The sequence below is a fragment of the Tinamus guttatus genome, unplaced genomic scaffold, assembly GCF_059628265.1.
Source record: "Tinamus guttatus ecotype Peru unplaced genomic scaffold, ASM5962826v1 Tinamus_guttatus_pri_ptg000171l, whole genome shotgun sequence".
Classification (NCBI taxonomy): Eukaryota; Metazoa; Chordata; class Aves; order Tinamiformes; family Tinamidae; genus Tinamus; species Tinamus guttatus.
Window position 1 is genome coordinate 5553051 of NW_028288705.1, and position 22080 is coordinate 5575130.

The 22080-nt window shown below is 38.0% G+C and overlaps 1 protein-coding gene across 1 annotated transcript in view; it reads left to right on the forward strand.

The window, feature by feature from the left end:
- NAV3 (neuron navigator 3) overlaps positions 1-22080 on the forward strand; it is a 246980-nt gene that overhangs the window by 218311 nt on the left and 6589 nt on the right. The window contains exons 23-34 of the mRNA XM_088522981.1: positions 1781-1864; positions 3295-3406; positions 4707-4828; positions 6598-6770; positions 9841-9994; positions 13503-13677; positions 16943-17040; positions 17664-17759; positions 18053-18221; positions 18886-19121; positions 20761-20915; positions 21884-21955. Of these exons, the coding sequence (XP_088379107.1) occupies positions 1781-1864; positions 3295-3406; positions 4707-4828; positions 6598-6770; positions 9841-9994; positions 13503-13677; positions 16943-17040; positions 17664-17759; positions 18053-18221; positions 18886-19121; positions 20761-20915; positions 21884-21955 (1646 nt within the window). The remainder of the gene's footprint in view (positions 1-1780; positions 1865-3294; positions 3407-4706; positions 4829-6597; positions 6771-9840; positions 9995-13502; positions 13678-16942; positions 17041-17663; positions 17760-18052; positions 18222-18885; positions 19122-20760; positions 20916-21883; positions 21956-22080) is intronic.

The following is a 22080-nucleotide window of genomic DNA, read 5'->3' on the forward strand; positions in this document are numbered from 1 at the left end:
TTGAGAGGTGTCCAATTTGTATTCAGCACATATGCAGAATTTGTGTTATTTAAAATTCTAACTTCAAGAATACAGTCTAAGATATATACATTAAGTTAGGAATATGTACACTTACTCCTTAATCCTTACGAAATTACATATGTATCTAGGCTCATCGAAAGTTAGTCCTTGGGATACATATCCTTTATTGAAGGAATTATCAGGAAGATAATAAATAATCTAGTTCCTCGTGTGTATGAGTAAGGCAAATGGTTTAAACACTATATCCATACATAGTTAAACAAATTATTTGCTAAACAGATAATTCACTCTCACAGAAGCAATTTACAAGGGACTGAAATCTTTATAGCAGTGAGAAATGGTTCACAACATGAGCCGCCTGTTGACATAACAGTTCTGAAGAAGAGGCACCGAAGTGGGCCACTGCTATATATTTGATATTCTTTTAATATTATTGTCATTTGAGGAATGAATTAAAAAGGAAAGTGGCAAAAACATCTTTTCTTTCTCCAAAATGTGTAACAGAAAACTTTTGGGACTATATCTTTTTCTGATTATTCTTCTGATACAGTCAGATTGGATTTCAACAGTTTTAACAGTGCTTGCACAAGCATGCAAATTTGAACCTGAAAAAATTGACAGGCACCATGAATATGTATGGCTGTACTAAAAAGAAAAAAAATTTCTCAAGGAGGAAGCTCAGTTAATCCTTTTGTACATACAAATGGTGTCCGTGAATTACATTTCCAAGTGTGTCGTAGTATCTGTGTTTGACAATTTTGCCTATTATCACTGTTGAAATTGAAGAGTGAAAATAAATATTTCCTTCTACCTTTACTATTTGGTTTTGTGACAGGAGATTTGGGCTTTTGTGGCTATTCGTAGGAGCTAAATTCTCGTTTTCCCTCGGCTGTGCAAGCCAGCTTAGCTTGGTGATTTCTTTCTGAAGCCTTGCCCTTCTCTACCTGAAAATCTCAATGTAAATTAGAAGGAATAAAGAGCTGGACATAATCTTTGTGTGTGTTTTGCTTGCAGAGTGAAGCTTTTTATAAGGAAGCATTTTTAATCAGTTTCAGTTTTATCACTTTTCTCACTGAAAAGTAGGAGTTATGATTTTCAATATTTTCCATACATATGGGAACACATGTATAGATATTTATTTATATATGTATATGAATATGTATAATAAACTCAATATATTAATATTTTATAAAACAGTGTTTGAGAAATGGAATGAGCAATGACATCTCGTAGAAATAGTCATGATTCTCCTGCTTGAATCCATGAATTCCTCTGGAGTATTTTATTTGGGAGCTTAAAACTTTTCCTTTAAGATAAGTTACTTGAATTCCTCTTCTGAAGTGTTCAGTAATTTAAAATAATTGTTCCTGGACTTCTATTTGGAAGCTGGCTATTTTGGCCAATACATCACTATAGTCCAAGCTAGGCATTAAATCTATATTTCATTTCCAGGCAGAGATACCTAAGTTAGTTAATCTCCGTGCAGGCTAAAGAAGCTGTGCTAACTTGGCTGCTTCACCTACCCAAGTTAGTTCATTCTGAGTTTCAAGCTAGTACAAAAGAGTTGGAGATGATGAGCTTGGAAGAAAAAAAAAAATGGATCTGGGAGAAAGCCCGGAGTGGGAGTACTGGGTTTAACAAAGTCCTGATATTGTTTGTCTAGACAAAATGTATGAAACACTTCTCATGTTCTTGAAAGTTTTAGAGTACATTTAAAGCCCCTTTTCCCACCAAATGTCTTCTTCTGCTTCTTTCCTAGGCTCATCTTGTGGCTGCTTTCGAAAAAAGCTTAGGAAATATGACCGGCCGATTGCAAAGTCTCACAATGACAGCCGAACAAAAGGTGCAGTTACCAAAGCAGTGCTCTAATGTGGAAAATAGTCATCAGATTTTATTAAAGTTTTGTTTAGAAAACACTGAAAGGGAACAGGGACAGCTGTGACAATAAGACAGAGAGATCTTTCTTTAATAGCTGTTCTGATCAAATCTTCATAAAGTTCCGGGAGAATAAAACTGTGCGGCATCAGGTTTACCCAGACAATATTATAGAATAGTTTAAAGATAAAAATCTCTCATTTCCAGTTTTTTAATTAAAACATACGTGGCACCAGGTTTAATCCCTATTGAAAGATCTTATGACAAAGGCTCATCATAACCTACAGGAGTGCTTCGTTTGAGCATGACAGCATTGTCAGAATAGTAAAATTATGGAAAGGGAAGAGCTTTAAGAAGAGAAAAACAACTCCGTTCAGGGTGTTAATGCAGGTTGGCTATCCTATTCACTGCAAAACAGCTTTGTTTTTCACTGTGCTGTTTTGACTCTTTTGAAAAAAATCGAAAGCTGATAGCTAGTGAATTTAATACGAGGCTTTGTAGCAAGCGCAGGACTAAGAGGGTGCAAGTCGTGTACCTTTTTTTTTCCATTTTAAGCAAAACACAACAATAGAATTTTATTAACACAAAACATTTGACTATTTTACAAAGTATAATTTCCCTCAGAATATTCTCCTTTGAGAAGAGATTAAGGAGTGACATTGAAACAAATTATCTCATAAACAAGGCATGTCTCCCAAAAGATTTGGAACATGTCTTTTTCCTTGTCTTCCTTTCTCTACTGTTCAGATAAAATTCCCTTAATCCTCATTATATAAATAAGGACTGGAAGAACAGGTTTAATGCAACCCTAATAAAAGCTATTTTTTAATTAAATTTGGCTATGCGTTCCAGTATAGTACTTGCTGCACTGAAGCAGAATAATTTTCCTTTAAGTTATAGGGCAGGTAATATTAAGCATTTTTTAGTAATTGACTTACTGTTTTAGCATTTAAAATGTTTGGAAAAAGTACAGAAAGTCAGATCAGGATTTGCCCAGTAAGCAGTAGTAAGATGTGCCAAAGGATGTAATTTAAACTATTTTATTGGTTTTTTGACAATAAAATTGTGGGGGAGAGGGGTGGGCAGAGGATTCCTAACTTCTTAATGAATATTCACTTTAATCTCCTTTTAGTTTAGTTTAGTTATCAATAGACTGTTTTCTTCTCCTTGAAATATCACAGTATTTTACATAGAATAAATGCAAAAGGATACATTAGCTGAGCTTAATAATTTTGCAGAGAAAATACGCATTTTACTTGAAATTAGTGTTGTTTTGCCTTCACCCCAACAATTCTGTGGGCTTTAGTTTGGTCACTGTTATCTTGTCTTTTTTTTTAAGCTTAGACAAACATAGTTCTTGTGCCACATATTTTGAAGCTCTCTCTGCCTTTTCCACAGGAATCGGAGCTTATAGAGCTACGGGAAACCATTGAAATGCTGAAAGCCCAGAATTCTGCTGCACAAGCTGCTATTCAGGGAGCCTTGAACGGTCCCGATCATACCCACAAAGGTACAGTTTTGTCATTATTTAAAAAAATACATAACTTCTCCCCAGGAAAAAGCTAAGTCACTGTTGCTGTTGTTTTGGGGTCTCTGTTGCAAGGGAAAGGGCAATGTGGAGTCAGTGTTAGGCACGCTCGTGCTAGTGGCACAGCTGGGAACCTTGCTCACCCTTCCTATCGGCCACAGAAGCTTCATCTTCTCCAGACTGTGTGACCTGAGGTCAGTCAGCAGGTATTAAGAGTTACCTCGGTTGTACATGGAGGTAGGTCCCAGGCAGTAGGGAGGTACTATGGTGAAACATGGATATTAATTGGAAATCCAGAGCAAGATGTAGCTCTGAAAGTTATGCTCATAAGTAAGAGGTGGACTGACAACAGCTCTGTTTATTCTAGAGGTGCCAAATCAATGGAGAAAAACAGGCATTTTAAATTCCAGATGCTGAATTAATTTGTCATTGCAGTTAGGCAGGCATCGCATGATAAATACATACTTCAGAAGTGCCTGCTGATAAGCAACAGCAGAGGAATTACTTGAGGAAGAAAAATGATAGCAGCACTCATTTTTGAGAGCGTCATTGATCTTTCTTTAAAGAGGTCATTATTTAAATAAGATGTTTGCCCTAAGGTCATTTCATTGCATGGCTTGAGTATGGCAAACTTAACTCCTAGGAAGTCAAAAGTAATCTAAAAAGTAATTTCCCTTGGTATTAGTGGTTATATTCTGCAGGAATATTTTCCAGTGATTATGATATAGCTTTTAGAGACTTCTAAGAAATAGAAACTCAGAAGCCTCACCAGCCATTTCTTATACTCCCACTTCTTGGTTATTTTATTATTTCATCCCTTTTTAATGAACTCCTGCCTGCCCATTTCCATCCTAGTGTACTAGGAGGTAGCATCTAAACTCCGATTAGGCCTGCTACGAGTCAAGTAGTGGCTATATGCTTCCAAAAAATAACTGTTTAAGTAGTAGATGGAATGGTAATAATTCGAGTAATCCATCTGTAATGGCAGCTGCTTAGTTCTGAGGTTATGCCTGCTGGATTGCTGTGCAGAGTCCTTGCCTTTGTGTCAGTAAGACCCAGAAGTGAGAGCCTAATTCTCTTCATCTCCCTTGACTCCCATGCAGTGCCTGACAGGATGAAATCCCAGCTTGAATCTCTGCCACTATAAGGATCAATGCCATTTATGTGTGTTTAGGCTCTCTTTGAAGAGGAGGACACTGCGTAATGCACGGATGACTCTCATATTGGAGCAGAGGCTGTATCACGTGGGCATGTGGCTTTACCCGTATTTTCTTTTCTTCAGATTTACGTATAAGACGGCAACATTCTTCAGAAAGCGTTTCCAGCATCAACAGTGCTACGAGCCATTCGAGCATTGGCAGCGGTAACGATGCTGACTCCAAGAAAAAGAAAAAGAAAAACTGGGTAAGTGCTCAGCAGGTTTAAACCTCTGCTACAGCGATGATGTCGTTTCCTCGTGCTGGAGTAGCATAATGGCCCATTCCATCAACAATATTCTTATGGGGCCAGATGGATATGAAGCAATTCACTTGTATCCATACTGTGACACTACAGCAGACTAAACGTTGTTGAATATCAATGGGGAATTATTTGCATAAGTCAAGATCATTAAAATAAAGCCCTTAAAACAGACCTTAACAATATGACCAAAAACATCTCTGGGCCACAATGAAACTCTGTACTATTTTTCTTTAGTAGGAGATTGATTCAAAGGCTTGTCTCAAATATGGCACCCAGCATTGAAGGGAGTTGAAATCTGTTATGCACTTTCATGTAAAAGTAATATGGATTTTAAAGAACTTAAGATGCTTTTCGATTGGAATACACAAATATCAGATAGTGCTAAGGGTTTGATCAAATACTTTCATTGAATAATCACAAAATGTTTTTGTTGTTTTAAAAATATTACCTGCATAAACATTTGTTCTAAAATACTGATCAGCCTTCATTCCCTTGATTTGTAATTCCACACTCTTTCATGTTTCTGCAAGGTGAACTCTAGAGGAAGTGAGGTGAATATGAACCATGGAAAATTTGGCATGCATCTATAAAGAACCCTATCTTGGCATGATTGCTATTTATTTTGGCAGTAGGCTTTTATACCTTCTAAAAACAGATTATCCTGTATGTCTTCTCAGTTTGCCTCTATTCATTTTAATCTGAAAGCTTAGACTATAGAAAGGGGGAGTGTAGCCAAAATCCATTTCTTTCTCGTTAGATACCATGAGCTGGAAAGGACTTAAATAATGTTTTGCTGATCAGTGGTCACACTCCCCAGTCTGCAATTATACCATGGAAATAAACTGTTTGAGTACCTCATTTTTAATAGGGGAATCGATTTGTCATTGAGTTCTACACATTTTTAATCAGAGCAACTTTCTGAAAACAAAAACAAAAAACAAACACATTTTCCTAATACAAACAACCTCTGTATTTAGACAAAGGTATCAAAGAATGGGTTAGTCAAATTTCACTGCAAACAAAACTGTTGGCTCCTGAAATAAATGGCTCTTTGGCTATTCTGTCCCTTTTTAGTACTGGTTAAGAGCTTCTAGAGGGAAAAGGCAACGCTTGTACATTCGAAGAACTTACTTACTACTCTAAAAGAAACTGCAGCAAAAAGTATATTCCTTCCAGCTAACATTTTTCTTAGCAGTACAACGCAACAAACCTTACATCCCGGCTTAAATCCTCTTGCTTGTGGCTCCAACTATAGCATTTCAATAGTCTGGCCATTCAAAATTGTAAGAGAAAATTGGCAAACCCGGTAAATTGGACTTGTCTTTTAGCACTGAGTAACAGCAGTGTCTGCTCGTGCCTAGACACGAAGTGGTTATTTAAAGCCAGCCGCCTTGAAGGGAATGCCATGGGAATGGGATTCCACAGAGGATTAATGGTTTTAAATGAGCACCCCTCTGCCGTCGCCGCCGTGCCGCTCGGTCCTGCACTCCTTCAGTAGCATTAAGTTTGCGCTGGGCTGGATTAATAAAATCAAACAAAACACTGTATCATGTTTTTAGAGATACTGTGTTGCATATGTTAATACCTTGCTTCTGTATACTGACCCCAGGCAGTGGCTAGGATGGCATCTGCAAACTAACTCTTGAAAACATGAGCTGCACAAAAGACTGCCAAGAGGAGGAAAGTAACATTGTTCTGTGTTTGCTTTCCAGCTAAGAAGCTCTTTCAAACAGGCCTTTGGAAAGAAGAAGTCCACCAAGCCTCCTTCCTCACACTCCGACATAGAAGAGCTGACGGACTCCTCTCTGCCTTCGTCCCCCAAATTGCCCCACAGCTCAGCGGAGTGTGGGGCACCTTCGATGAAACCCTCGCAGTCAACGTCTGCGTAAGTCTCTGCGCTCACAGACCTTTCCTAGCAAAGGGCAGCACGGTGAGATAGATCTCAAGCGTGGCCAATTGCAGTTCAGAAACTATTGCCCTTTGCCAACAGGCTCTTTTGATCCTTTGCTCCGTCCATTTGCCAGATCTCTAAAGACCTTTGTCCCTATTTAAACAGGGACTGCTTTTCCAGCAGCTTTTACTTAGGACAGTTCTACCTTCCTTTCACAGCTTTTATCCAAAATTTTTCAAGTGGTACAAACTCCTTTCTAGATGCATATCACTTATGTTCTGCTTTTCCTGCACCATTAATTACTTTATAATTTGCATTTAGTAAATGGCTTATTCTATAGTTTCCTTTCTTCCTGACACACAAAAAAAAGTCCATTTATTTTCCTGCTAGCTGTGATTTTTTTCCCACATGTTCATCTCTTCTTTTATTACTTTCCATACTTCATAAGTATTAATTGATATTTTTTAATCTATTTTGCCTCTTTTTTTCTGTTTGGAATTTATTGCAGGATTTTACTTTTTAATTGTATCAAACCGGCACTTTACTCTGTCAGGACCAAGAACCAATCATTAGCAAAAATATTCTCATTTCTTCATTACAAAATCATTTTTGATTCTAATTCACTCATTCTAATACAGCCTCCTTACAAAATCCCCAGATCCCATTCATATTCTTTTATGTAGGTTTTTTTTTTTTTTTTTCATTCTGGTAAACTCATTGCCTCTTAAAGGTTGCTTAGGAAGCTTGAGGCTGATTTGTCATCAGCTTTCAGATCAGTAGTAAAAGCTTCAATAGAAATCACCATCTTGTTGCTGCTTTTAATCATACTGAACCTAAAAGCACTTTTCTTTAAAAAACTTATTTGTGCAAGTAGTTGCAGCCAATCTATTACCATTTCTGACTCACAGATCTGCTTTCATAACCTTAAACTGTTTCCTTCCATCCAGCCCTTCTTCTTTTCCTCTTTGACGCGCTCTCCTGATATATTGATGTTGTCTTGAATTTATCAAGGACAAACTACACAACTCTTTGCATGCCTCTTTGGGTCCTTGAATCTTAACTTCCTAGTTCTGCCAGTTCACTGCCTTCTAGTTTTTCCTCCATATCTTTTACAAATACTGGTCTTCCTGCTCTCATTTTCTACACAGAGTGACATAGGCTCCTTCCCTTCTGCAGGGAGATAACATAAAATATACTTATTTAGATTAATTTCTTTTTCTGTTGTACTGATAACATTACTTTCTTTAGAAGACTCTGATTTCCATTACATCGTTTAGCCTTCCTTGCCTTCAAGAGTCGTCATAACTGTCAGCAATCTCTATTCAGAGATCATAACTCAGCTCCTTTTATCCTGTGCAACCTACTGATTATAAAATCCCAAGATTATAACAAACAATAAAATTCTGTTTTTCTAACTAACCAGAATATGATCAGGTTTCTAAACTTCTTTCTATGAATTGTCCGAAATGCTAATTAACATTTCTTTTTTTCTTGCTTTTGATTCAGTCTGAGTTTATGGTATTTTACAACTGTAGGAACTGAGTGTTGAAGAGCCTTTAAATATACAAAAGTGGATTTGATTCATATATACTGATTCTGCTTATGTTACTAGTCTAAGCAGCTTCTGCCTGTGCCTTCCAGGACCATTGCCTTGTTTTCTTCTTCACTGTTGTCTTCTCTAAAGCTGGCTTGTCAGGGTCTTTTTATCCATCACTCCCCAAAATCTACTTTTGCAAAAATGCCAAAAAGAAAATAGCCAACAAATACATATATGGCTTCCCAGCTGTCCAAGTTGTTGTATGAGATAACATATGCATTTCATATCATACCTCTTCCTAGTACTTCATTTCTTATTTGGTTAGAGTAGGCATGGGCACTTCAAACCAAGGGCTGTATATTTGGAAAAAATATTTGAAAAAAAAAATCCTGGTATATATGCCTGAATTCATTTTTTTAATAATGTGCATATTGTAAATGATATTCATTATTTTCCTTCTTCATTTGCATCTCCTGACCTGAAAAGGGTTGCATTTTTCTTTTGCAAAATGTATTTGCATGCCTTCTGGCAATTAAAGCCTGACTTCTGGTTCTTGTTTGCATGTTAGTAGTAACAATCATCATAATAATACTTACTATTACAAAATATTTTTCATAATTCAGTTGTTCTGCAAACATTAACTAGTGACAGGAATAAAGCGCAAATAACATTAAGTGAATTGGCTGAAAATGCTAAGTGTAACAATGTATTCAAAAATCAGTGTATTATTTTCTACCGTTTCTATGATCTGTAACAGATCTAAGCCTGAGTGATATTTAGAGGCAAGACAGAGTCTGATGTAAGAACTGGACAGTTGCTGGATCCTTAGTCTGGTCACATTTCCATCTTTTCTCACCATATTACAGGCTATCCCTTAAAATTAATTCATATGAAAAATAATCACATGGTGATTAATTTTAATCGATTCTTTAAGGAAAAAAATGTATTTTCAGGCAGTGTACGTTAACAAATGACAAACTATAAGCAAAAATGTCAACCATTACCAATCAATGCCTTTACAGATTAAAATCTTTTAGATCTTAAGTCAGGGACTGTCTCTTTCTGTACTGTGCACAACAAAGAAAACTGTTGGTGCCAAAGGGTCAGTAAATGTCTGTAGTGTAATTTGATCGGTGTACTTCTGACTACTGAGACTTAAGGAAATTGTAACCTTGGCACCAAAGAAATGGTGCAGAAATAAAATCAAACTGAAGACAATGGGTAGTTCATTCTTGAAAGAAAATATATAAAAAAGTTTTTAACAGCTTGCTTTTTTCACCATAGGGAACTATCTTTGTAAACCGAGAAGATATAAAGCAAGCTGATCATTTCATCTGGAGAAGGATTTTTTTTTACATTTTTAATTTGCAGTTTGAGCCTTTTCGTGTTTCTTTTTGAAAAAATTTTCTCTTCACTCATAAGTTTCACCAGCAGCAAGCATTTTCTGCACTTTGATATTTAGTAATAACACTGCTTTGGGGAGAGAACCTGCCTTTAATCTCCTGCCTGTTTCTTGCTCCTCTTTAGGATCTGTGAGTGCACAGAGGCGGAGGCTGAAATTATTCTTCAGCTAAAGAGTGAGCTGAGGGAGAAGGAGCTCAAGCTGACGGACATTCGTCTGGAAGCCCTCAGCTCCGCACACCACCTGGATCAGATTCGGGAAGCCATGAACCGCATGCAGGTCAGTACAGTAGCCTAAGTGATGACAGGGGTGCACACCTAAAGTCTGCTTGGGGTGTTTTCCTTTCCCAGTACTTTGTTTCAGGTAAATTAAAGCAACAGATTGACAGTACTTTGAAAAGAAGGCTGTGGTAAGTGTTCGCCTTATAATAATAAAATTACATTCTTAGCATTTATATATTAACAACCAAAATGTGCTTAAATGATAAGGCTGAAGACTAATCCTTTCCCATAGGATATTTGTAATCAAAACCATCTGCCTGGAGAAAGCAGGGTGACAGAGAAGCAGATCAGAGTGATTTCTACAGAGCTTTCATTACTTGGGCAGGCTGTGTTGAGAAATATGTGCACACTCTATCTTCCCTTCTAATTTCTAACCCAGCCATAGCCTGCAGAAGAAAAGTATGTAAAATTAGACTAAATTATGGTATCCAGCATTGCTAAAATTTCATTCTTTTGTTACTTATGACACTTTGCAACATCCTTTCCGAAGACGTTTTTAGCAGACAACTTGCCTTTCACCTGGATGAAAGGATACAGGAAAAAAAGGACAGTGCTCTTCAGCACAGCATGGAGCTTAATGTGACTTTTTTCCATTGCTGACATGTAAGTGCCTGGTGCCCAGAGTGGGGTCCAAAAGTATCCACAATATCCGCACAGGCCTGATGAGTATGGCATAAGTCCTGTAGATAGACCTGTGCCCTTCCAGAATGACAGGTGAGGTATCAAGGACGTCCCACTGAAAGCATGTGTTTGAATCAAGAACAATGGGGTAGGATTCAGCTTGACATTGGGAGAGCTGTATTTAGAGCTGACTGTATATGAGCTCGGTGCCTAAGCTGCTGTTGTTTCCACTGGAGCTCTAGACATGCAGTAGTGGAGCCTCACAAGCAATCCTAAGAGATGCACTGGGTGAAATTTGGCTGCCTAAACATAAGCACCTTGTACTATTTCAACAGGATGAGGTATCTACACAGCACTTGAAGTTTTAACATTTGACTGCTGAAAGACCAGGCATGCAGTGGCACTAGAAAGCCACTTTTACATAGCTGAACCCAGCCCATGGGGCCTGTCAGCTGAATTGCTCTGTTCAGTACTTAGACCAGGTGTATGTGTGGACACTTGTGTAAAGATGTCACAGTGGCTGGTTTCATAACAACAGGGTCTGGTCAGCTTGCTCCAATTTCTAGTCTTCTTATTTATCTCGTGCCTATAGCAGTCTCGCTCACACATTTGAACATGTATGGTACCTGCCAGCCTCCCAAATGCTCAGAGCCCTAGGTGTCAACACAGATAGGAGATATTTGGCTGACCTTCAGTTAAAGGGAAAAATAACAACTGTAAGGGTTTCAATTTCAGAAAGGTAAATTCAGAGAAACTGAAGTTAGAAAGTCTTCTGCCCTAAAGACCTCTCCAGTGTGAAAGAGATGAGTAAAAGCATGCAAAACCTGCAGGCCAAAGGTACAGAAACATTATGGGCATCTGTTTCTAGCAAGGGGACTGCTCCAGAATGGATATCAAGATGCTAAAAAAGAATGAAGGAGAGTACAAACAAGTCATGAGGTGCGGACAGCGTAGGAGAAGAGTGAGAAGCAAAGTCTAGCTAGGCCTTATGGAAAATATAGAAAGGAACAGTAGAAATTATATGGATTTTAAAAGAAGAAAAAAAGACACTTCTGGTTGAAAGATAACTTACTAAAGCATTTTGATTATGGCACAAAAATGGAGTACTTTGCCTCAGTTCTGAAAGGATGATGGTCAGAGAAGGGAAGGCAGGCTAATAACAATGAGAGTGTAAAAAATGGGAGAGTGGTGAGTGAAAAGCATTTAAAAGATAAATGTCCCATTTGAGAGAACTGAATGCAGCTCATAATTAAGGAAGAAGTAGTTACAGGACAATCACAAAACCACTGGCAAATAGTTTTAATCCATCAACTTATAAATGGTACTGTATGAAGGGAGAACAGCTAATGTAGTTCTTTTTCTGCAAAAAGGAAAATACTATTATGTGGATGCTATACATCTATATTATTCTGATCACAGTAATTGTAAGGGCTTTTAAGCAAGTTTTAGAGATGAGAATAATTAAAGAATAAATGGTAAATGAAAAATAGGATAAAATGTAGAGAGGTTTACCAACGACAAGTAATGCCCAATTAATGGGTTTAGTCTACAGATCTAGACAACACGCAGAAAACTACTCGTCCATCTGGACATTTTTATAGAGTTTTATAGAGTCATATTGTTACTTCCAGTAGTGGAGAACAGGATATGAAGGCTTATAGGGAAGGGACAGAGAGTCTTTGGAGCCTCCAAAGTCTGTGACATTTTGCAGAAATTATGGGGATTGGGAAGAGGAAAATGTGGTGGGAAAGTTATATGAGCACTGAGTACTCAAAAGACCTTAAAAGACCTTGATTGAGATCACATGGCATATTTCAGCATAGCTCACCTCCTGATTTGAACCTAACGTGCACTCATTTTGACATTCTGTCAGTATTTTGATGCTGTTTCTCTTTTCTTTCACTTTCTCCTCACCTTTGCCTGTATGATTGAATCATTTTGTAGCGGTTGCACTTTTTTTGGTGACGTTATCCGTTATGTTTTCACTTGTGTGGTGTATTCAAAGAGCCTTCAAAAAAGGATAAGACTTTTAGCAGACTGCTAGTGAATGTGGAATTAAATTTGATGTGCAAAACCATCTGCAAGATTAAGTAGTTGCTTTGTACTGTGCTTCATGGAGTGACTGAAAGCTAGATTTAGCTGGTACCAGGCTGTACTCAGGCTAAGTTTTCATTTGATTTCTTGTACATTCCATGATCACTTGGCATCACAGAGAATTTAGCTAAAAACAAATACCTAGCTGTGCTGATTCATCTGTCACTGTATGTTTTCCTCAAAGAGGTCTTGTTGGCTGTCATGTGAACAATCCCATGTTTGGATGATCAAAAACTCTTATCTGATATGAAGAATTATTATGAAACCGTTAAAATACCAAATTGTAATTGTCCATTTTTAATTTCAGTGCCTCCCTATGAAATTATTCCTTAAATTGTACATTCAACAGCAGTCATCATTTCCCATGAGTTTAGAGGATATGTAAATACACATCCCGAATTTTAGAAATAACTTTCTTAGATGACTGTTACAGAAGATATTTGATGATACAAAATAACACTCTAAAATTGGGGATAGTTGGGAAAATTCTCCCCATACCTGTAGTACAGCCAACTGTACAATATACACAGCACCTCAAAGACTATGTTGGTTAATAACTGTCTTGAGGTAAAAGCTAAAACAAAGGGTGTAGGGCTTTTTCCTTCATTTCAAAAGTGAAGGCAATCCACTTTTTACTGGGTTTATATTTTTGCTGTAGTGCCACATACTGCTGCAGAGCTGCTAAACCAATTTGGCTCCTGCTTGTGAACAGCCAGCACCTGAATACCCACCCCGGCGGTTCTGTGAAACATAACCTCCTGTGTTTTTGTGTTGGATTCTTTTGAGTACAGAACGAAATTGAGATACTGAAAGCTGAAAATGATCGCTTGAAGGCCGAGACTGGCAATACTGGAAAGCCTGCCCGGCCGTCATCGGAGTCTTCAAGCAGCACGTCGTCATCTTCGTCACGGCAGTCCCTGGGGCTTTCTCTGAACAACTTAAACATCACAGAATCTGCTACATCAGGTACCATATATGATGTGTACTTGCATGGCTCAGTAATAATTTATCGTTTTCACCCTCTTAATAGGCTCTATATCAAAGTCGTGTCTGAAACTTAAAATACCTCATATTGCTTATGTGAACATATTCATTCGCTAATGGTGATGAAGAACAACTTTGGCAGTCATTTCTGAAAATGTGACTTTTGGCAGGGTCTGAATAATAGTAACAGCTTGTTCATTTTGTTTCTTTAGTTCCTGGCAATGGTACTTACTCCCTGGTTTCCAATGCTCTTTGATTATCTTGGTTTTTTTTGATTATATCGTTTTTTTGATAAGAACAGTATCTGTTGTGGTATACATGAGACCTGCACCAGTATATTGTTTTGGCAATATGAGCACTGTACCTTATACTTCCCTCTTTAATTCACAGGCCTTTTATTGGTAGGTTAGATCCCTTAATATCATTGCATATTTTAAGCTGGGAAAGAAGGTGATCTCAGTTAATGTTATCTCCTAATTATTTTTTTATGTGATATAGCTAGTTAGTATGTGTTGGATCAGATCGCCATTTATCTCAGGAACACTGCTGACTCTTAGAACCAGGATCTTCTGTGAGCGAGGGGAAACTTTGCTCCACTAACATTTGTTTTTTCGCTATGCCATAGTGTTTATGATAATAAGCCTATGACACTGGTTTTGATAATGTGGCTAAGAAACAGAAGTGCTGTCTCTAATGTTAGAACCACAAGCACAGCAAATGCAAAGCAGCGCTCACTGACGGAGACCCACAGAAAGTATAATGCAATCTCTGGAAGCAATAAAATGTGGTTAATAATTATTGAAAAGTCTAGGCAAGAGTACAACTGGGAACATGCCAGACTGCCTGACTAGGGTTTGGGTTGGCAGTTTGTCATAGTATCTTGCCAGTCATTGATTACATGGGTATTTGAGCATTTCTTCTAGTTAATATCAGATTTTATAAGAAAATTGGTATATGTTTTCTTTACATCTCAGCCAACCATTTCCAGGTTTAACTTGTAGAATCAATGAGTGTGGGTCGGGCCTTGGTATACAGTGAAGTGTTGTAAACACAGGGAAAAAAAAAGCTTAATTGTGGTTGCATCCACACACATTACAAAAATATAGAACAGGATTATTTTCAAAACGGTAATCATAGAAACTCTTTCCTGAATAGCAATCATTAGCACTGTGTCTCTGGACTCCAACTTTTTATAGATATAGGAACAAATATAATGTAAGCTTTGTATAATTTTCTATGTTATTGGTTCTAAACGTTTTCTAGCATGTAAAGTAATTACTTTTGGTTACAAGAAATTAAAGAAATAAGGGTGCCTAATGAGGAGTGACAGCTTGCAGCCAGGACCTATGGGACTCCTGTGGCAGCTGAAGTGCTGTTACACAGAAGTTCCTCAGATGAGGATAAGTTAATCATTCTGGGGATTAAGCTGAGAAAGATAATGAGGGCTTTGGCCTGTCCGATGAAAAAAACCATGGCACTTTCCCTGGAAAGGATCAGTACTCAGTGCTGCTTCCTCAAAGCCAGGCCATCTCCTGCACCTCCGGAGAGGTGTGAGTCACAAGTGCGGGATCACAGATGCCCATCCTGCACCCAGCCCTAGATTAGAGAGCAGGGCAGGGCTGTGTGCGTGCTAGTCCAGTGAAAGCAACGTGCCAGGGCTCAGAAAAAATGAGCTGGGATCTCCACAGTGCAGCTAAGGACGAGGCCTGGCAGAAGGCAGTTAAAGCAGTTAACACCCTGGGGAAATGCTCAGTTGGGCGTCTTCTCAGCCCTGATACCCGTGAAAGGGAAAGCTCTCCATAGCAAATGGAATTTGTTTTCCAGATGCAGAATGTCTCATTCCCAAACACTTAAAGAAAAAAATATGTAAAAGGCCATGTCATTCAGGGATCAAAAAATTTCAGAGGAGAACCAGAGACATTTTAAATTGGCCTCAGAGGAAGTCTGTCATTATTGAAACTCTTTAGGTTTGTCACATATGCCAAAATACAAGACAAGTGAAAGAGCTCATGTTGGTGGCCCAGGAAAACCGGCTCCCTGGAACAAAATAGGCTAGGTTTGTTTAAGCTGGCAACAAAAAATGATTCTTAAAAGTGATTCATAAAATGAAAAAACTAGCAGAATCTGTTTTCTAGGTGAAGGTGGAAGCTGCCAGAAATCGTACATGAAGACTCACTTATTTCTAAATACGTTCATTGAAGCCATATTCGTGAGCCTTTTGATTTTTTTGCTTTAAGCAAGTACCTCTGTGACTGAATCTTACTGGCACCTCAGTTTAATTTGGGCGAAATCCAGCCTTGTGCAGACTATGAGATGAAGTCAATGCACTACTACCATCTTCACAATAAGGACAATCAGGATTTAGGGTAGTGGATACTTAACTGTGCTGGCCTTTGAAGAAAATGCAAATCCAAAATCTCTTCTAACTTGATACTTAGTTAGAAAGCCTAACAGAAGCTTCTTTGAGAAAACCTCTGTAGGAAGATGGCAATTTTATCCCTTGCAGTAATGCCTGAGGCTTAGCCTTTAGTAAGAAATATATCCTTCTGCATTCTTGTTTTAGGTGTTGGGGAGGAGGTCTAAATCAGAGGCACAGAGCAGATCAGAATCACTCTTTACCTTCAAGAAACTTAAAACCTTTAACTGGAGGAATGGCTGAATGCAGAGTCCTATTTTCAGGTGGAATGCAAAGTGTTTTTTAGTGATTTCTCCTTGTAAGACTGTTTTTATGCAGAGAGATGACTCTGTATCCATATGGTGTACAGAAGGTAAAGAAATCAGCCGGAAAGAGAAATTAAAGAGCTGTTTTATGGAGCAGCAAATGTAACAGCGCAAGGATTTGTTGCTTTTCTCTTGATAGCTTTGTAAAAGGCAAGATGAGTGCTCAAAGGTGTAAAGCTAATTTCAATTTTAAATGGCCTTGTGGACATAAGGTAATTCTGACCATGTTCCAGGAGGAAAGCAACAGCAAGATTGTTAGGCAAGAATTTCTTGCATTCCCCAATTTATTTTTATATGGCTAAAGTGTTTTATGAATACTGCTCCAGACCATTGACAAATTGTTCCTTCATGTCCAGCAGGAAAGGCAAAGTAGGAACAAGTACAGGGTCAAATGACTGTACTGCCAGGTGTTTTGGTCGCAGCCTTTCTTGCTAATAAAAAAGCTCTTCGAACAGGTATTGAACTGGTGAAGTGGATATAACTCAAGTGATTCGTAATGTTAATCACTGCTCTTCTGGTACCATAGATATTCTGCTAGAAGATGTCACAGAGGGAGCACTCCACAAAGAAGGCCATAGCGTGAAAATTTTAGTCACTATAAACAAGGGCTACAGTCGAGCCAAGGTAAGTTCATTATCCAAATAACAGAATTACAGCTCTGGCAAATCCTGCAGTATAGTGCCTGCAGTCCTTTCACTATTTTCAGCCGTAAACTAAATGGGAATATCCTAAGGATAGCACTTCCTTTCTGTGTCATCTATATATGTTTAGTTAGTATAATATATGCTAATAATGTCACATAGCCTCCACCTGCTTTTGTGATGGCTCAGACATTACCAGTTCTCAATTTAATTAGTACAGAGCTGTTCTGGGACCTGCCATCTCCATTCAAACATGGTTATAAATTAGATACATGCTTTAGTCCCTAAAGGTGCAGGTATGAATATTTTGCTGAAGCAATCCATTTGGAATCCCATTGTCATGTTTCATGTTTTGTATTACAAAAGTATTATAAATACAATGCAAATTTTATTTGTATACAGCTTTCTCTAAACATAGATGCAACCAAAGAGCAAAGTAAGATGCCGTGCTTCCTTCCCTATACAGATGTACAAAGCATTATTATTGTTACCTATTTCCAGCTCAGAGATTTTTAGTAAAGTTTTAGCATCATATTCTGCATAATTTTATTTTCCTTAATGGTAAATTTAGTTATAGCACAAGTTGTGAAATCTCCGTCTTTGTAGGACCAGAAAACACATGCGTACCTGATAGGATCAATTGGAGTGAGTGGAAAAACAAAATGGGATGTTTTAGATGGTGTAATCAGACGCCTCTTTAAGGTAAGACATTGAGGAACTAGCTCAAGTATTAATTCCATATTTTTTCTTGCTTTAGAAAAAATGTGTATTTTCTTTTGTCTTGACAAGTCTTTTTTTTTTTATGTTTAGCTGACACCACTGTTAAACATTATTCTTAAGGTTGTTCTTTTATTTAGATTGTAGACAGTTCTGTATTTCATGCAACTCTGAGAACCTTCTTGAAATATGACTTAATCTATACCAAAGTATGTGTCTGTATTACTTCATTCAATGACTGTATCTATTTTTACATTTAAGTTTTCTTATAATTTCAGGAATATATATTCCGAGTGGATCCAGCTACCAGCCTGGGTTTAAGCTCTGACTGCATTGCTAGTTATTCTATAGGGGATGTAATTAGAGCTCACAGCTTAGAAGTGCCTGAACTGCTGCCTTGTGGATATCTGGTTGGAGATAATAACGTCATCACTGTGAACCTCAAAGGTAAAACCACAAGAATACTTTTGCAGATACTGTACAGTTCTTCACTGCATTCCCCCCTTTTCCCTTCGTTTTCTTTTAGACTTGACCCTTCTGTAGCCTGACCCCTACCACACAGAGCATTTTGAGGCAAACCCAAGAATATCCCTTTCCTTCTCTGTCTGACTCTCAAGTCATAGCAAAGTACAAAATTCTGAATAGGGAGGAAAAAAAAAAAGAGCTTATGATCAGAAAAATTAATGCATAACCCAGTTCCACAGAGAAAACTGCAACATTTCAAAAGCTGTAGGGATTTGCTGTTGGACGGGAGAGAGGCCTTCAAAAGGACTGTGCATGTATTGATGTGACAACTGGTAATCCTTGTGGCTGTTGCTTTGACCTTTTTCTGTCGTGATTGTGTGAAACACACATCTTTGCCTCACTGAGCCTTCTCTTCACATTCACTTTGATTTCATGTTTCCCACCCAACTAGTCACGCTGCTACTGCTTAATTTTCAGCTCCTGTGGAAAGATGTAAATATTTCCTACAGTGATGAAAACCTGCATGGGAGTTTGCTTCAGGCAGCAGTATCTTACCTGCCTTCAGCATGGCATAGACATTATCAGGTGCTGGGCCAAACCTTAGCAAGGATGGAGACAAGCCATTTTCCTTTTCTTTTGTTTCCAGGAGTGGAAGAAAACAGTTTGGATAGTTTTGTGTTTGACACATTAATTCCTAAGCCAATTACGCAGCGGTACTTTAATTTACTGATGGAGCATCGCCGAATTATTCTGTCGGGACCCAGTGGCACAGGAAAGACCTATTTAGCTAACAGACTGGCTGAATATGTAATAACTAAGTCTGGCAGAAAAAAAACTGAGGATGCAATTGCAACTTTTAACGTAGATCACAAGTCAAGCAAGGTAAGTCACAACCGATATGGTAACCTATTGCCTCATTTGTAGTGAGGACACAGCATGGATCCTACTAATTGGCATACTGTTTTGTTGCTCATTTGTCATCCTTTCCTACAAGGATTATCTCCAATCGTGTGAGTGATGAAGACCACGTCTCTCAGTTCTAAACAGAACATTGAAGCACTGTGAAGGAAACCTGAATTTTTGCTCACCGAAGGAAACCCACCTTAAGTATAGATGCAGAGTAAAATGCCCATGAGATGCAGAGTAAAATGCCCATGTAACTTCTGTTCTTAGCGTGTCCGGATCTGACCAGGCTAAAATTACCTCACGCATCTTACTACACTCAGAGTGATTTATTTAGCCCAGATTATCGAGCTTCTAATATCACTACTGTGCTACCTACCATAATATGATTCAACTGTTATCCTAAATTGGGAATTTTCCTCACTTACTTGGTATCCAGAAAGATGGTCAGAAAATGAAAGATTTTGTGCAGGCTTTCAGCTTTTCACAGAACATAATTAATGTTAACTTAATATAAGAAAGAAGAAGATGCAGATCCCAAAGGGGTGGGATAACCATTCCAGTGAAAACATCTCCTTTGAGTGTCTTTATGCAGATGATTTGTGATGCCATTTACTTCAGCAGGGAAAGTGTTCATATTTTATTCTTACACCATATATGCATTTAAAAGGGAAATCTTCCCAGAGAAGAAAGAGCTTTGACTTGCTGTTAAATTGCTTGTTGTACCTGTTTCTTTTTTTTATATTTCTATTCTTTGTTTCTGTGAAGATTACATAGAACTTCTGGGTTTATAATAAGAAAGAAAAAAATATATCATTCTCAAATGCAGTATGCTTGAATAATATAGGGGCTGCTATTCTTTGGAAGAAATCCATGATTTTCCCCATAGATCTTAAAAAGCCAAACAAAAAGAGTTCTTGAAATGAAAAAGTTACATATTGCAACTAAATAATAACCAACCCAGACTCCCAAGAGCAAGGAAGTGTCAATAAAAACATGAAAAGTTTTGATTATAGAACGATTTATTTTATTCTGGCACTAAATGGCAGCCAGCTAGTCAGCTGACCAAGAAAAAAAAAAAGAAAAGAAAAAGAAAAAAAAATTTAAAATACCTGTTTACACAAGGAACTTTATTAAGAAATTAAGAAATGTGATACAGTATCTTCAAAAGACTGAACAGATTTTCAGTGAGAGAGCTGAAAGGAGATAGCTGAAGAAGCAGTTCTATATACCTAGACTGGGTAACAGTTAGCTGGTTTTGATATATAAGTGCAGCATTCATAAAATTGGAGGGCCAATGAGAATAGCTCAGCCCACTGGAAATAGCGTATTTCCCACTGGAGATTAGATATTTCATAGCAGGTTCCTGAGGAATGTATCCACCAAATGAGTATGCTTCAATCTCTTGCCTTATGTTTAGTGCCTTTGTTTTTCCTCGCATATGACTTCAGTATTGCCCTAATTTAGGAGCAGAGTTTCCTGCCTGTGCTGATCAGGTTGAATTATCCACAGTTTGAAAACCCTGTAGCAGTTTCTTTCTGGAAATCTTTTCCACTGTAGTTACATGCCTGGTCTAACTGGCCTAATCTTCTCTGTTTCTTTGTTAATTCTGTGGCAGGATCTGCGACAATACCTGGCTAATCTGGCTGAGCAATGCAGTGCTGACAACAATGGTGCTGACCTCCCCGTGGTCATAATTCTTGATAACCTCCACCACATCAGTTCACTAAGCGACATCTTCAATGGTTTCCTCAATTGTAAATATAATAAATGGTAAGATTCACACACCTTAACTAACAGTTAAAACGTGTTTGCTGCCTTGCAGAATAAAATGTCCCATTGGAACCTTGGAGTCCCTTAAGCTAGATGAGGAAGACCCTTAGAAAGGTCCTTCGATTTGAGTGCTCATATAATTTTCCCCTTCTTCAGCCCAATATTTCTGGTGTCTGCTTCCCCTTATTTTTACAACTCCTAGGAATGTCAGTGAGATATTAATGTAGCATTGAATTTAAGAACGGATTTAAATGCTTGACTGGATTAGAGTCTTGTTCCTTTTGCTACTGGATTAGGGTCTTGTTCCTTTTGCTCCATCAGATCACACAGGCTCATTAGTACCATGCAGAGAGGATATGAGACAGTAAGAATAAATGCAGTTTATAACAGTGGAATCTGGGATATGTGTGAACCCCATGGGCCATGCTATGCAGAAGCAGCTGTATAGCTGATGGACTTGCATTTCCTACAGTTTTCCTGTGAGCCACAGTAGTGCAGAAATGTGAACTTGACCAAATGTCCTTTATTGCCAAGGAATAATACATATAATGGTATCTGGAAACTTCTACTGGCTTATTAATTAGGGTATTTCCACTGCAAAAGCTCCATCTTAGGAACAACCCTTCATAAAATTGCTGTGCACTATGTTTTATTTGTGAGGTGCCCTGGCTTCTGAAATTGAAACTGTAAGCCTACTACAAAATAATGAGGCACACATGCACAGGTTTGCCTTAGTTCTTTGTTACAGTTGGGCACTAGTAAATTGTAAATGTGCAGAAAGGAGGAACATGCAAGAATAAACATGCAAAAAAAGAGGTCAGCTCAGAAATACTTTAAATCTCAGACTAAAATGTATCTGTGGTCTCTTGCCAAAGTTTGTCTAGTGCAATTCAGAATATTCTCAGGATATGGGAATGGGTTGTCCCTCAACAAAATTCCCACTTGAATCTGCTACTTTTCTCTTCCAGTCCCTATATTATTGGAACTATGAACCAGGGAGTTTCTTCTTCACCAAATCTGGAGCTTCATCACAATTTCAGGTACCTTTACTCTGTATTTATTTTGTCCATTTTTGCACAGAGTTCTCAAACTCCCTTTTTCTTAGCCCAGCTCTTCTGCAAAGATCCATCACAGCAAAGTGGTTTAGCTCCTATATTGGTAACTC